The sequence below is a fragment of the Gossypium hirsutum genome, chromosome D03 (genome assembly GCF_007990345.1).
Source record: "Gossypium hirsutum isolate 1008001.06 chromosome D03, Gossypium_hirsutum_v2.1, whole genome shotgun sequence".
NCBI classification, from domain to species: domain Eukaryota; kingdom Viridiplantae; phylum Streptophyta; class Magnoliopsida; order Malvales; family Malvaceae; genus Gossypium; species Gossypium hirsutum.
The window spans coordinates 43,202,998-43,220,010 of NC_053439.1; the positions used below are offsets into that span (position 1 = coordinate 43,202,998).

The 17,013-nt window shown below is 34.4% G+C and overlaps 1 protein-coding gene and 1 pseudogene across 1 annotated transcript; one reads left to right on the forward strand and one right to left on the reverse strand.

The window, feature by feature from the left end:
• The first annotated feature begins 4,435 nt into the window (after window positions 1-4,435).
• LOC107949641 (uncharacterized) lies at window positions 4,436-5,378 on the forward strand. Its single transcript, XM_016884374.2, has one exon. It carries the CDS (start codon window positions 4,694-4,696, stop codon window positions 5,174-5,176), a length of 483 nt encoding a protein of 160 aa, XP_016739863.1. The 5' UTR covers window positions 4,436-4,693; the 3' UTR covers window positions 5,177-5,378.
• A 562-nt stretch (window positions 5,379-5,940) lies between these two features.
• On the reverse strand, window positions 5,941-11,564 carry LOC107949642 (serine/threonine-protein kinase STY13-like; annotated as a pseudogene).
• Window positions 11,565-17,013: the final 5,449 nt, after the last annotated feature.

The following is a 17,013-nucleotide window of genomic DNA, read 5'->3' on the forward strand; positions in this document are numbered from 1 at the left end:
ACTAAAAGTACTAGTAATTATCGTCTTTCTATTATTTATTCGACAATTTAGAGTGATTGATTAAAACTAAGATAACTAAATTAATTAACTAAAGAACACAACAAAGAACAAATCAGGAAAATAAACGATTAGCAACCAAGAAGCGAGACAATACCCATGAAAGAATCCACCAAAACTTTATCTGCCCTTATCAATCTATATTACGCAATTTCTTGACTTAGTATCTTGAACAGTAGAAATCCCTAAATTATGCTAATATCTCTCTTTAAGACTAAGAGCAACTGACTCTAGGTTGATTAATTGAAATTTCTTTCTAATTAAAACCCCTATTGTCGCATTAACTTGATCCATGGATCCCCTATTAGATTTGACTCTGATCCAGTAGATTTATGTTATTCTATTTCTAGGATCTCCTCTAATTTAAGCACATCAAACATGGATTAATAGTTTAGAAATATTAAACCAAGAATTAAGCACACATAATTGACAACAAGATCCATGTATTTATTGCGTAAAAATAAAAATTAAATAACAGAATTCATCCTAGGGTTCATCTCCCTAGGTATTTGGAAAATTAGTTCATGATAGCAAATAAAAGCATCCTAAAAGTAGTATAACCACAAGAAACAAAGAAACTCATAATAAACTTCAAAGAAATCAAAAGGATATCTTCAATCTTGATGGAAATCTATTTTAGATTTGGCTTCAATAGTGTTTTTCGAGTTGTTTTCTTTAGTATTTTTTGACGGCTCTCTCCCATCTTCTTATTTTTGTCATATATAGGTATAAAATGATCGAAGAACCTAAAAATGCACTTTCTCACAGGTTTGAAGTGCGATTCGCGATTTCCACACGGTCTGGTCCCGTGTGGCTCATACGACCTTATGCCCAACCTATGTGGCTCCTAAAACTTGTTCTGATTTTTTTATTTTCTCTCTTTTTTGCTCTTTTTGCTCCCAAATGCTGTCCTAAGTATAGAAATAAGAATTTAAATGATTAGGAGCATAAAATACAACATTTTAAATCAAATAATCATCCAAAAACACATTAAGAATGATGCTAAAACATGTTACTTTTGGCATTTATCATCCATATACATGAAAATAACCAAAAATTAATATATATATAAGTTTTCAAAGCACTCTTAAATCAAAATTCTCAAATAGCAAAAGCTTGGAGAAGTAGAAAACACCATTACTAACCTTTATGGAGCTTTCTCTCTCTAGCTTCCATTTTCTCTATCAAAAACCCATGAAGCCCTAGGTTGAAAGTTGAGATTTTGATGGTGGAAATGAGAGTAGGAGGTAGTTCCCAAGTAATTTCAACAAAAAATCGAGGTGAGTGTCGAGATTATTGACAAAAATTGAAGGAATAATAAAAGAAATGAGATAACAATAAGAAAGACACTGTGGAGGGTAATGGCTGACTGCAAGGCTGAATGGGGGCTTCCTATCTTCATTTCTTTCCCTTTAAAATTTATCCAAGTGTGCCAAAGGCCAAAGTCCACTCATTCACGTCCAAAGTTTCTAAAATTTGTAGCCTACTTCCGTAATTCATAATTCAAATACCCAAATTTATTCCATATGTCAAATATCTCATTTAAACAATATTTTCTTCATAAAATTTTTTAGGAATGACCAAAATACCTTTATAGGGTCAAAGAATCTTTTTGTCCCTTTTATGCCTCTAAGTACAATTTCTTCACAACAAATAGTTATTAACGATCCCGAATAATGAAATTCTCATTTAATGCTTAATAAACATCCTTGGATAATGAGCATTATACTTTTACCATTTTCTTGGTAAAAATGGAAAATTTTCAATTTAGTTACCATACTTTCATTAGTATCCCTAAAAGTTATCTTCATCACACCAATACATATTCCAACTTATTCTTGTATCAAATTTTCAATAATAACTCACATTTCTCATTTTAGTCTAATTGCACTTTAGTCCTTAAACTTTTCAAAAATTGTTATTTAGCCTTTTGTCACATTATCATTTCTAAGATTCTTTTCATCAATTCCCATATCAAATATCAACTTTTCTTCCATAAGAATCCTTTATTCGATTCATTTCAAAATTTTCTCGCCAATTCTCTTATTCACCACCAAAATAGTGTTACGTGTGTAATAGAAAATTTTGAGATATTACATTGACCGGGACAAAACTTGAAGACTTTTCTTCCAACAATGCACCTTACTCTGATCATTATTATGATATTAAATTTAGCTATTTTAGCTTTTGCTTAGAAGGGATTGTAATTGATATTTAGTATGTTAGTCTCGAAAAACTTATATATATTTGAGAGACTTGTATAGGTTTTTCTACTAAGTATTGAAAACACTTACCAAGTTCAATGAGGAATGTTACTTATGAGAGCTCATTTGAAAAAGTAAAACCTCTCGTTGTTGATTTTACAACCTAAGTTCTTAGGGAGAGAATTTAGTGGTAAGATGTTTAGTCTTCGAGTACAAAATTAAGGATTCTTCAATAGGGTGTGATAGAACTAGGATCATTGGTGTATTTAAGTTTAAAGATAATTGATTCATCTCATCGAGTTAGACTCCTTAGATTTAGAGAAAGCGAACTGCGTAAACAATTTCTTATCTCTTGTTTTTCTATTGTTTATCGCAGTGTCATCATAAGTGCCCACTTCCACCATCACTTCTGCTCATACTTTATTTCTTGCAATTTAACAACGGGTTAGATCAACAATATATAATAAAAATTAATTAAAAGAGAAAAAAACAAAATAATAGACCAAACAAACTTAAAAATAAAAGAATTTGAGCATGCCACATAAATACCCTCAAAGCTCAAAAGTATCATTAGGGATACTTTCTTTTTTATTTAACATTTTAGAAAATAGTTAAATTTTAAGTTTTGGTCTCTCTATTATGCCACATAAATACTTTCTTTTTATATATTATAAGATACTGGTCAAATATCAATTTTGACATTTCAACTATACTAAAACTTGAGATTTAATCTATATATTTTAATTTTTGGCATAATTTAGTCTCTCTACTTTTATAATGTTATTACTTAATTAGTTTGAATAGTTAATATTGTTAACTATTTCAATCAAAATGCTAACAGTCAAATTTTCTTAAGAACACTATTAGAACAAAAAAAATCATTTTATCATGATAATTTTGAATATGTGTTTTTAAGGAAAAAAATCCTAATTAGTATTTTTCAACATTATTTCTATTGTTACATGACTATCAAGTGGATTTTTTTAAAACAATTTCAAAATATCACACCAAAATTTTAATAGAAAAATTTTAATGATGGTAACAACTAGACCTGGATTTTTAAATTCGAAAAGTTGAATATTAAATTCCTAAAAATAAAAATAAGGGGACTAAATTCCAAGTGTACAAAGTGTATAGAGACTTAGAGCATATTTTAACTTTCAAATTTTTGTTGTATAATTTGATGCAAATAAATAATCAATCCAACGTAAAGCGTTTAGGCTAAGCCTTTTTCCTCCCCTATACGTCTTGCAGGAATGCCCCTAGAAAGTACTCAATCAATGGGAATACTGATACGGGCAATACCTGCACTAGAAAATGAGAGACTGAACAGTCTTATATCTAGAGCCTTCCCAGATAAAGAAACTGCATTTAAGGGAACTCACCTAGTCCGCCATCAAAGCATTGATAAGAGTAGCTCTGGTCTGGAGATTCTTAGATCGTTAGGGCGTATGGAAGAGAAGCCGTTAGGAAAGAAAAGTAATTGAAAAGAGAAGAAATGCAACTGTATCTATCCTATCCTAAGAAACTAGTATTAGATAAACAAAATGACCTATTAGTAGAAAAATTGTTAAATTTTGCTATTAGTCATGTACTTTGCGAAATTTGTGGATTTAGTCTTTGTATTTAAGTTTGATCACTTTTAATCACTATACCTTTTAAAGTGGTCAAATTTAGTTTTTGTACTTCTCAAAATTTGAAATTTTATTCTTGGCTTAAACAATAACAGCTAAATCTGTTTGGTTAAATTTAATTACTAGTCTTGTACTATGCGTACAATTGTAGGTTTAGTCCATATTTTCTAACTGGACCATTCTAAGTCCGTATATTTTTCAAAATTTAAAATTTCAATCTTGAAGCAAACGACAGTGGTTAATCCATTAACCGAATTTCTAGCAAGTAATATGTGGAAATAATAAATTGACATGTTATTATTCATATGATAATATGTTTGCTGCATCAAAATTTGGAAATAGCAAAGCTTAACTCAATGAATTTAGTAATTATCATTAGTTGAGGACTAAAATTTTAAAATTTAAAAAAGTATAAACACAGGGACTAATAACAGAATTTAGCCTAGAGCAATCATCCATCCATCCACCCGCCCGTCCACCCAGCCACCCGCCCGCCCGCCCGCCAATCAATCTCTCATTTCTATTTCTGTGGGCACACCACAAGCATTCATGCCCATGCTTTAGAATTACACTCCAGGCAGCAGATTTTTCAGTTAATTAGAAAAACCAAAAAATTAATCTTTATAAATATGGAGTGATGTTCATCACATAAATTAGCTAGCTAGGTTAGGATCAGCCTACAACATTCTATCTACAACAGCTAGCGTGTGAGGCTCTAATTTATCCCAAGGAATAGGATGCCACATGCAGTATGGATTGGCCCCTACATCATGACCTAATTCCTACAGAGCACCACCGATGAAGAAAAAGCAGCTCCAGCCTCAACATGACATCAACAAAGACCTTCAAATCATCAAAGCAGTAGCACAAGCCTGGCACTCTCACTCCGGTACCTCTAGGTCTACCAATGAATTCGATGCTTACCCACGTCGACATTTCAAAGCTAGGCCTTCTAGATTCAAGCTTGAAGCAATGAGCAACCCATCTGTGAAGCTCAAGGACGAGCGCACTAGTATTGCTAATACTCCACATTGGGACTTCGCCCAATCACTGTGGGATTCATATGAGCTTGTCACCCTGGCCAAAAAGCTTGAGACTGCTCTGGTTCTCGATGACCCTTTTTCAGCAGCTGGGTCAGAGTTAGAAGGAAATTCAAGTAGAGCACAAAAAAGGGGAAAGGAGAGTAAGAACAGCCTTAGAAATCTGTTAAAAAGGGTGTCTTCCAGGAGATTCGTTGAAGCTGATATTAAAATCCCCCCTGAAGATAACAATGGTTTTTGATCCTTTTTCTGTTTCCTGCTAGTCTTAGGTCTATGTGAAGTGTGAATTGGATTGGTGGGTCAACAGTACCACATTTTTCGTCCTGCAACAATAAACATAGTGATAGTAGTTCCTTTGGTAGTCTGAGATCCAATATATAACCTATTTTGAAGGTTATCCGTCCTCTTTTCCCATAGTTTTAATTGGAATTTTCTTTTTAATATCTGTGCATTTGGAGTCGTCTAAATGTTGTTCAGATAACACATTAAAAATTATACTATATATATATTTATTTACAAGTGAGTTATTTGATGTGAAGAACCAACTCATTCCTGATCAAGTTATTTGATGTCTAGAACCACCAAACTTGTAGGCTTACACATGGAACAAGGTTTTTAGGTAAGATATATTTCCAGCGTTGTCACAATTGTCAGCTAGGCCAAGGCTTCCATTCACCTCAAGCATATTATTAGTTGCTTCAATCACATCGATATTTTATTTTTTATTTGCATTACAATTTAGGGTCCTACTTTGGACTTGAGGTGTTAACACAAAACTTGAATCACTTGCTTCTTTGAATTGTTGGCTCAATTACTTTAAATTTAACTGTTTGATTACTTCAACAATCAGGGTCGGGTCCGGTGCTAAGACTGATGAACCATTCATGTTATCTCAGTTAACAATTGGACCGCATCCAGAAGGCAACTCGATCCATACTATAGCCGCTTGATTAGATATGTTGTATATATATATATTGGTTCTGCTGGAATTACTGCAATCGAAGGTGATGTATATGTGTATACTATATATTAGTATTCATAAATAATTTTCAATTAACAGCAACTACATATCAGGGCACACCTAAGAGCAATTACTCTGCTATCCAAGCAACTACCTTTAAGAGCTTAGTTAACTTATAAAGAAAAAGAGAAAAGAGAACACGCGAGTCTTGGTAGCACCCCAAGACAGTGACAGGTCATTTATTTAAATAGTGTATGAGCAGCAATACTTCATATATTTAGGTTACGTGGCCTGTCATTAAATCATGATCGACATGCTTACTCCAAAAGTCTCAAACTCTAGTGCATTTTGAAGGTCTTCCATTTGCACAGTTCAAAGGCTTTGTGTTTCTGCTGGATGTAGCTATCAGCTTGAGAATCAAGGGTGGCTTCATCAACGGTCTCTGCATGCTCAACCACCTGAACCTTCTTTCGGGAGTTTGCCGTTGGGGACCGCTCAGTGCACTGATCTTCTTCCGGAAACTCAACCTTGTTGTTGAAGGCCTTGTGGACATCGGGGTACTGAGGGGCACCAGGGATCATGGTGGCTGATCTTTCCATTCGGGAAAGATGAGCTTGGTAGTCTTGGGACGTGGTGTCCCAACCGGAATTCTGTCTTGGAGTATATACTAAGCTCCTTCTCATTGCTGCCTGTATCTACTCCCCTCGCTTCCAATTATGGCTATGAGTAAGCTTGTAATATTGGAAGCTGCACATTTATAGCAACCTTACATTATTTATTCGTAAGTGATAAGATTGCATCCTGTTCGCTGCTTTATCAAGTTGGATTAAGTTTAACCACATATACAGATGGAGGAATAAAATATTGGTAAAAGAAAAAGAACCAACGACAGAAAGATTTGGTTAGAATGTGATGTCACCTGCTGCATTATTCAATGACCTATACAGGAATCAGAATTTCTTTATGATAGTGAACACGTGTTTGAGGTTCCAGTGGCTGGTTTAGGAGACACGTTTGTTAGAGCCAAAAAGATACCCTGAAAAGCAGATCCTCTCGAATTTTGCTAATGGGAATCAAACTAATTTGCCATCAACCCCTCCGACAAAAAAGTTGCAGAATCGAATCCTTAGCATCAAGAAAAATTATTTTAAGCTTGCCTGCTTTCTTGGAACTATTTCACTGAAATATTTTGAGTAAGATATAGGAACCCCCTGCATAGTTGGATCACATTCTTAGAAAAACACTACTTGCAAATTGCAATGAAAATTGTTTTGAAGTGCTTTAATGCAAGAGTATATCATAATTACGAAGAAACTGTTGCTAGTAATAGGAATCGTTTACAGCTACTCTAACCTCTTAGTCTGAGGCCGTGTTGCTTTCTTCTCCTTTAGAGTAATTAAAACTTGTAATTCTTACAATTTCTTCCTCTTCTTTTACAAGAAAAAAGAAAAGAAATTCCTTCCTACACCCATCTTATCATTAAACATTGTAATATACCCCCCAACTGACCAATTACTGATGATGATCAGAGCCAGTTATTTCCAACTACGAACTATCGTGAGCACAAAATGACAGAAACATCAAGTTGAGATAGATGCCAACATTTGCTTTTACCCAACTGAACAGGACTTCCACTTAGTGTAACTTATTATTCTAAAATATATACCGTTCGATGTTATCAAAAAGCTTACTTGTTAGCCAAGCGAGCCGTCTTTGGCTTCTTTTGATTCCAACATGTAGAGAAGTACCTTGTTATCTCGTCTATTGCTGCTAAGGAACTAATAGCACTGGTCAAAGCAGAAGAAGAAACTCCTCTGTTTTTTATCTGTCCTGGCTTTGGGGGTTTCCTCAGAATCGTCACGGACTCCCATCAAAGAGCTCGTACCTGGAGACTTGGGCGCCATGATGGAGTTCTCTGAAGCAAAAATTCGAGGAGGAATAGCTGTTGGCTCAGGAGGACACATACCAGAAATAAAATTTAGGAGCATCCGGATTATTTCACTGAAATTAGGACGAGCATTTGGGTCCTCCTTCCAAGATGATGTTAGAATGATAGGTTTTCAGCACTAGGCCTCACATTCTGTATTGCAAAACATCAGCTAAATTTAACAATACTTGAAATACAAAAGGTTTTAGCACACAAGCTACTTTAATCAATCAGTATAACAAGACTGGACTAGAAACATTACATGGGGGGTTATTACCTTAAAAGCAGCTGCATATGCTGCCTGGAGATTTGACATGCCTTCAAATGGTAACTTCTTGTGCAGGAGCTCCCATAGCACAATCGCAAAGCTGTAGGCATCAACTTTATGGTTATAATGCTTCTTTTCTCCTTGCCTTAATGTGACAGTGCTGTACAACAATCACAGTTTAGCCACACAACCAAGATTAATTAGTGGTTTAGTATGAAAAGGACTGAACAACAAACCAAGGTGAAAATATAATTACCTCTGGAGCCATCCAGCGGTATGTTCCTGTTTCAGCAGTCATCATCTCTGTCAATGTCTCCTCTCACGCTTGTTGAAATATTTTCAAATATTTATAGTATCCCAATAACTATAAATGAATGGGTGTAATTAATCAAAAGATAAAACTTTTGGTCATTGGTCAAAAGTTATATCATTTGATTTTTTTAAAAAAGAATTATAACTATTCAAAAAATATAGTTACAAAATTAAATGAATAATTATTATTATTTATTTATTCATAAAGACACCTATTGAAAGATGTCTCTATGAAGAGACATGAAAATTCCTATAAATAGGAATGAGATTTCATTTGGAAATCATATCAACAAATTCTAATATTATTTCTTCTCTTCCTTCATTTTCTAATATTATTAGATTATTCTATAAAGTATTGCTGCAGAAATCCTTTGTAGAAATTGAGTTTTTGTTATACATTACTCAGTGCATAGTGGACTATTCTCGTCAGTGCAAAACACAAATAGTCATTGGCTTCATTGTATCCTTGAGGTTAATTTGCTTGGAACTCGTTTGCACACTGAAGATAAGTGGGGGCGAATATAACCTTAAAGATAGTGGCTTGATACACGCCTTGGAGCCTGTCCTATTTATTCTTTTTCTTTTCGAGTTCCGATCGTGTGTTCGAGATTTTTCCTTACCGGAGTTTTGTACTAACAACGCTAAGCCAAAATCTGCTAGTTTAACTGTTCTATTGCCTGCTGTCAAAAGCAAGTTTTCTGCAGAGAGAATATGCAGATACAGTGATAATTATGACCTCCCAATGCTATGTTGAATCATTTGTATCGCTAGCATCAAGTTTTCTATTTCCACCGTTTGAGGGGACATTAAAGATGGATGTGCATAACTTCTAGTTAAGCAGGATTAAGTTGTAACACATAAGTTAACTCACACAACTGGTTCTCTTAAGTCAAATGTGATTATTTTCTTTATAGCCATTATACAAGTACAGCAAAACAACAACAGACACATATAAGATGACAATAAAACATGAGACCCTAGTTTCACCACCTAAAACAATCAATATGCAGCTTAATAGACTTAACGGTAATGATTTGACACCTTTTGTGATACTATCTTTGACAGGACGAGTGAACCCAACATCTGGAAGAGATTCAATTTGGTTTCCATTGGAAGCAAATCCATGCTTTTCTCCAATTATATCGGATGCAACTGATTTTTACTTATATAATACAATTGGGGCTTTTATAGGTTCCTTGACGCCAACCAACTGCATTGGATTTATATGCAACACAAAACTTGCATGTCAAAATGCCCGGCTCTACACCATATTTTCATTCTGAATATTTTCCTTACTTCTTAGAGTTCCCACCCCTTTTCACATGCATGAACTGCATAATCTTCTTGCATCCCTTCATAGTTCTTAGAGATGGAAAAACTCAATAAAGCCCACCGGCAATCAAGAAACTAATTCACTTAATTGATCTGGCCCTCAGAATCAAAATTGCCCTATGCTTCCGTAAAGCAAAATCCAAACCTTATCCACGTTCAAATTTCAAAACCCAAAAAATGCAGATGTAAAATGAGAGAATTACCAGGCTTCAGATCACGGTGTATGATCCCATGAGAATACAAGCATTCCATAGCACAAGCTACATCAAGTGCAAAACCAATAGCAATACGCATATCTAAGCACCTCGGACGCATGTTCAGCAAATACTTCCGTAGAGTCCCACCCAGCAGAAGCTCAGTAACTATCACCATTACAGGCTCCTTGCAGGCACCAATAAACTGTTAAAGACAAGGGTTCAACAATCAGAGTTAGAATTGAAAGAAACTATTACAATGGCTAGTCAAGTATTATCAGCACTTAAACATCACATAAGCAACTATGCTAAGGGAACTGTATCCAATCCAACCTTCACTAGATTTTTATGCTGCACTCTAGACAACATTGCAACGTCTCTTGCAAACCGTCCTTCTCTCTTGGCTATCTCCTCAGGAGTTTCTCCCTTATGAAGTATTTTAATTGCAACAGTCTGGTTTTTATATCTGCAAAAAGAGGAGACAAAAGAAAGAAAGTTGAGAGAGAAAAGGTGACATTGCTACAAACAATATATATATAAAATTACGGATAAAACGGGCTGAAAACATATTCAAGATATCAATCCAGATGCAACTAAGTATAATTCAATGAAAGTCTTCACTATTTTACAAGAAGAATTAGGTATTCCCTCTCCCCAGTTTCTGTTTGAGAAACAGATTACAGTTTCAGACAAAATGGGGAAAGAATAGAACATAATCTAGACATGAATGCCTGGAATATCAGCTAAACGTAAAACACACAAATAAATCAGAAAGACTACTAATTCCCCCAATTGATAGATTTTGAACAATGTAATGATGAAGTAGGTGAATTTGGCAAATAGAAAAAAAAAAGTTGGGACTCACAGTGAAGGCATTACCCAGAAAAATACAAACCAGTAATCAAAGAAGGAGAAAAGTAAAGGATTTTGCAAACTTACTTTCCCTCATAGACCTTGGCATGAGCTCCTTCTCCGATTCTTGGACCAACAAAGAGATGCTTTGGATCAATCAACCATTTAGCATCCAATTTGAACTCATCAGCCGTGTAAATCCTACTCCCAGAATCCATAATTCTAAAAGAGGGAAGGGCTCAAACATCTATATCTAGCAAGTAATCATCATAAAAGTTTACCCCTTTTGTAAATAGTAAAAAGAAAACATATATCAGAAACTCGAAAAGATGGAAGCTTTTTCAATGCTCATTCATTCACCAAAAAGCTGGAGTTATGGGAAGAGAGTGAGAGAAGAAGCAGAAAAAGATATGATCTGGGGCGGTGTATGTTTTCGATAATAAACCTCAAAAATGCAAAGTTTCACAAGTGTAATGGGTTGGATGTGTCCTCAATGAAAGGAGGCAAAAGAAAGGAACCCCACGTGTAGTGTATTGTAGTAAAAGATGGAGGAAGTAGATGGGATGAAGAAAGATACCCCAAACTACAGCAAAGTAAAGAAAGCAAGGGAAGATACGTTGGAAGTCCAATCTCCAAACATGTGTCATCAAAATTCATGGGGAAAGGAGAAGACTAGAACAACATCAAATCTGCTCTTCATCATTTCCTAATCTCTCTCCTTCTAGTTCAACTTGACTGACTCCTTTCACTCCATCTGTGTGCCGTCTTATAACAAGAGTGCTAATGTAAAGTTAGATTTTTCTATAGCCAGCATTTAACATCATGATTTTCTTTTTCTAAATATTATTTGAGATGTAATTACAATTTGAGGACAAACAAATATAGGTTATTAGAAGTCTTCATAAGCACAAAGCCACATAATTATTTTTAGATTTTGTTCATGAGTTCGATTTCTATTTGATTTTAAAAAATTTAAACTCGAGCCTAAAATTGACCTAGCTTAACTCACCCAAAAGTCTATATTAACTTCTAACTTAAGGTTTTGGATGAATTAGTTAAGAATTAATATAGTTATTGTCTTTCGATCTCAAATTAAATTAACTAACTGACATAAGTTATTTATCTTTTAACCTCACAGTTTAAATTGGGTTAAATCAAGAGATGTTCGATAGACTATTTTTTCGACCTCATCTACTTAAATAACTTATTAGGGTCGTCAATCCTAGAGTTTAATCACACTCAATTTAATCTAACTAACTCTAAAACAAACCCTAATTCTTCAGTCAATTAATTCCACCTTCGCTCGTTAATCTCCCTACTGGTTTAGTTCATCATGAATTTAGATGCAAATTTCACTAATTTCAATCCAGACATTCAAACAAATATAAAAATAACAAAGAAGGGAAAAGAGAATTTTGATCCATTGGGATGTCAATTGGGCGCGAAACTGAAAACTCGTTTAACAGTTGTTGAACAAAACTTGATCACAATCCGAACTAAAATTGCAATTGAATCTAAAGCTGAAGTAGTAATAAATTCCCAATTAACAAACTTTAAATCCATAAACTAAAACTAAAACTAAGGGAATAAGCTCCCTCAATCAGGTATTAAGTGTTACTATATATAGTCTATTTTTTTCTGACCATATTAGGTCAAATATAAGTGGTTAAGACGAATTAAAATGGCTTGTCAGACGAAAACACCCTTAGCTATAATTTGGCCTCGTTGAATTGGTGTTGCGACACCACAGGACCAGTGTCGTGACATTTAACATCAAATTGGAACTTCTTTGGCCTTGAAGTTGGGTGTTGCGACATTGCACTCTGGTGTTGCAACATCAAAAGTGAACTATTTCTCCTGAAGGTTCAAAGTATAGTGTCGTGACATTAACACCTTTAATACCCCTAATTTTACTTCGAAGTTGATGGTCGCGACACCACCGGTGGATGTCGCGACATTGAAGTTGTTCCTTTGATTCATTGGCCTAAAATGGTAAATTGCATACTCAATAAACCCAATAGTCTTTCGTTAGGCCTGGATTGTCCTAACAGGTCATCAAAGCACTCAAAAACACTTATTTTATTGAAGTTGAATATGAAATACTAAAACATAAAACTCCTAGAAAGCTAATCAAATTACCTGAAAATAAGCTCATTAAATGCTAAAAAGAACCTAATTTTGGCATATTAGTTAGGACTTAAATTATCAGTTGTATTGTGAGAAATATAGTGGATAATTTCTCTAGGCAAGGCCCGCAAGTGTAGGCTAAGGTTGAATTGCTTAAACAATATCAATGTTCATCTTTACGTATATGCACTTTTGGTTTCATGATTGGAACTATGACCACAATTCCAAGCACTATTTTAGCCACAGTTTTCTGTTTGCTGAAGCACGTATCCCATCGTTTATATAATTGGTGTCAAAGCCTCTCACTAAACATAAATAATGATTATCTTGGTTGATATACTTGTTTGGAATGGAATGATCTTCAATCTCATGCCCCCTTATGCTCAATGGAGTAAATTGTGCATATTGGAAAGCTAAGATGAAAGTGTTCTTTAAGTCATTGGATGAATGAGCCTGGAGGGTTGTTGTAACTGGATAGACCCATCAGTTAACTGAAACTGAAAGAGTAAAAACTCTCAAGGCCAAGACACTTTGGACTACTGAAGAAGAAAAGACTACTAATGCCACCTTCAAAGCCCTTTATGCTATTTTTTGTTGGGTAGATGCAGAGGAGTTCAAAAGGATCTTTAAGTATACCAAAGCCAATAAGGCCTAGGAAATTCTAAAGACAACCTATTAATGGACTAATACATTGAAACAATCAAAGCTTCAGGTCTAGAAAACTAAATTTGAGACTCTGAGGATGTAGGAATTAGAGACCATTTGAAAGTTCTATGCAAAACTATGACCTAGACAATCAGGCTTTTGCCTTAAGGAATGAGTACTCAAATTCTAAACTTGTAAGAAAGGTTCTTAGGTCAATATATGAGAGGCTCAATATCAAAGTAACAACCATCAAGAAGGCCAACAACAACCATCAAGAAGGCCAAGGATATCGATGTATGGAATTGATGAGCTAATTGGATTTCTCAAAACTTTTGAGATCAACATGAAAAAGGCTAAGAAGGGCAAATTGAAATTTGAGAAGAGCATTGCTTTTTATGTGGCTGAAACTGTGCACACTAAACAAAGCACTATTATCAAATAGATGTAAGAATAGTTGGTTTTGCTTACTCAAGGGTTTAACAAGATGGATAAAAATTAGTTTGGAAGGAATAAATGTTTTGAGTCATCTAAGGCTATCCAAAAGGGGAAAGCAAAAAAACAAAGTTTAGTTAAATGAACTTGTTAAGGAGAAGAAACAATGAATTGAATGTCATGAGTGTAATGGCTTTGGGCATATCCAAACAAAATGTGCAAATACCCTTAAAAAGAAAAAGGGATAATCTCTATGTGTGACCTTGAATGATGAGGAAACCAACTTAGAATCAGAGCTAGATAATGGACAAGTGAGCAACTTTGCTGCTTTCACATCAAAGGTGGATAAACCAGATGCTTTTAAGTGTGAATCAGTGACCGCTTTCAAATGTACTAATGTTAGGAGTGTGTATACTGCTACAAAAGATAGGAAATTAGGTGGTGTCCACAAGTGTACAAGTCAAATTGTAATATAGTTTGTTAGTACAATAAAGTATTGAGAGTACTCCGAGGATTGTACCCAAGGGATTGCAGTTTGAGGAAAACTGATATTAAGTAAATTACCAGAAATAATTACTAATCTACTTAAGTCACGAATTAATAGTGTTAATCTGGAAACAAGATGATAATAATAAATTAATTGAACTAAACCTAAATCTACTCCTAGGTTAATGTATCTACTTCTCCTATTCCTTGTTTCGACTATGCAAGTTCCTTTAACCTAAATTCAATTGCTTTACCTGATTAATTATTGATGTAGGGTTCTAAATAATTGGCTAGTACTTAATCTAGTAAGACCTCTCAGCCTTCTATTAACTTAACTAGTCAACAAGAACTACTTATCTATCGATGTCACAATTCAAGTCGGAGCAGGGTAAGGTTTTCACGTATAGGCAATACTGATTTTGGTTTCATTCCCACCTATAAGATTTCCTAGGGTCATCAATCCTAGGGTTTAAGTTTTTCCTTCCCCAACCACTAATTTTCTAAGTGATGCTTGGTAGGCAATACCGATTTTGGGTTTATTCTTACCTAAATGACTTCCTAAGGTCGTCAATCCTATAGTTTAATTGCACTCAACCAGATCCAACCAATCCAAATGAAACTCTACCTTCCAATCAATTAATTAAGTTAATACAGTTGAAACATGTAAAATATGTATAAAGCATAAATTGATTCTAATCTTTACACAAACATTCAATTAATAATGTTAAAGAAATAAATATAAATAATAGAATAAAGGAAAGAGATGCTCATGAATTTATCAATGAAAGCGTGGCTCTGAAACAATCTCCACTCGTGAAAGTCTCACTTCTGAATAGGATCTTCCGATTACAATAACATACATAAACTAAGCAAAAATTAAGAACGAAATAAAAACGTAAGAATAATTTCTGTCTCCCTAAAATTGTGTGTTTAATTTGATCATAATGAGTTTTATATAGGCTAAACTCAGAATATTAAAGTACTGAAACTATCCTTGAAGTAATTAGAGATCAATTAGGAAAAATACTCCTAATTTCCCTAAAAATGTAGTTGTTGCGTGCAAGGATTTTTGTGTCACGCAGAAGTCGTGTTGCAACATAGGGGGTGTGTCACGACATAGTATTGGCGTGTCACGACACAGCAGATAGTTTCATTCCAGGACTTATTTTTTCTTTTGTCTTCAGTGTTGAGACATTGGTGTCTTGGTGTCGCGACATGGACATTAGTTTTGTCCTGAATATGCATCTTTAGCTCCTGATTTGTACTACAAGACCATGTAACTTTATTTAGATATATAAGATGTAATAAAAGCTACTAAAAAGCATAAATTACTAATTCAAACATGGAAACTTAAATATATACTAAGATGCTTTGTTTTAACTATTAACCAAGCAAAAGTTATGTGTAGAAAGGGAAGTAAATAATAGTGTTATTCATGGAAGATCAATAAGAGGAGTGCAATGAAGAAAAGAAACATGAAGAATTGATGAAATCCTACAATCTCATGTTGGAAAAATGAAATATTTTATGTGATGTTATGTAACACCCTTCGCGACCCGATCATCGGGTTTGAGCTATGGAATGCTATAGTCGATGCTAGAGTAAATACAATCAAATATCATACATTGTAAAAGAAAAATCATTTAAATACAACCATTACATAACATAATCACATCATACAACCTTTCTCGAGTTTATATGAGCATACGAATGCTCTAAGGTTAACCCGAAATTGAAGTAGGACCAATTTGCATCATTTTTAAAATTTTCCATTTAACATCGTGATGTGGAGGGTTTCCTCGTCGTGACGTGACTAATTATTTTGGCCTTATTGTGATGACAGGTTTCCTCATCATGTTGTGGTCTAAAGTTCAAGCCTCGTGTCAAAGACCACCACTTGACATCGCGATGTGGACTCTGTTTTTGGCTCAACTATGCCTTTTGATACTCATTTCATTCAACTGAGCCGTGGCATACAATTGGTGCATCAACACTCACTCAAACCTGCATAAGGACATTCCAAAATATACCTATTCACCATATTCAACCAAATTCAAGTAACCAATCCAACCTAGCTTCCATGTGATGCCAAACCATTCCAAGTTAACTTATTTAAGTTCAACCTAACAAATCATACATTAGTTCATTCTAAAACTTTATTTACCATGCCATTTCCCATTCACTTGGTTATAAAAACATCACATACCTAGTTTGACACTTAGACAAAACATACACAACTTTAAAATCCATAATCAAATCTTAACTCGAAGTTCAAGCAAACCATCATTTTCAAGCTAGCACACTTTAATATAAGTAACAACCCGATTTTTAGTGGTGCTAGAAATGGTGGTTTCGAACCTCGTTCTCCAATGATTGAGTCCATAAATATTATTAAGTAATATTTAAATTTTATACTGAATTTTTTCTGGTGAAAATTTTCAATTGGATAGTTAGTTAAAGTACAAATGTATTTACCCTTAAGTTAGTGATGTCGAAAAATGAGGTATCGAGACCTTCAATTTCGTAAACCGATCTCAAAAAC

Bases quoted from the DNA above. Each gene is read 5' to 3' on its own strand.
- LOC107949641 (XM_016884374.2), top strand. From the start codon at position 4,694: ATGAAGAAAAAGCAGCTCCAGCCTCAACATGACATCAACAAAGACCTT.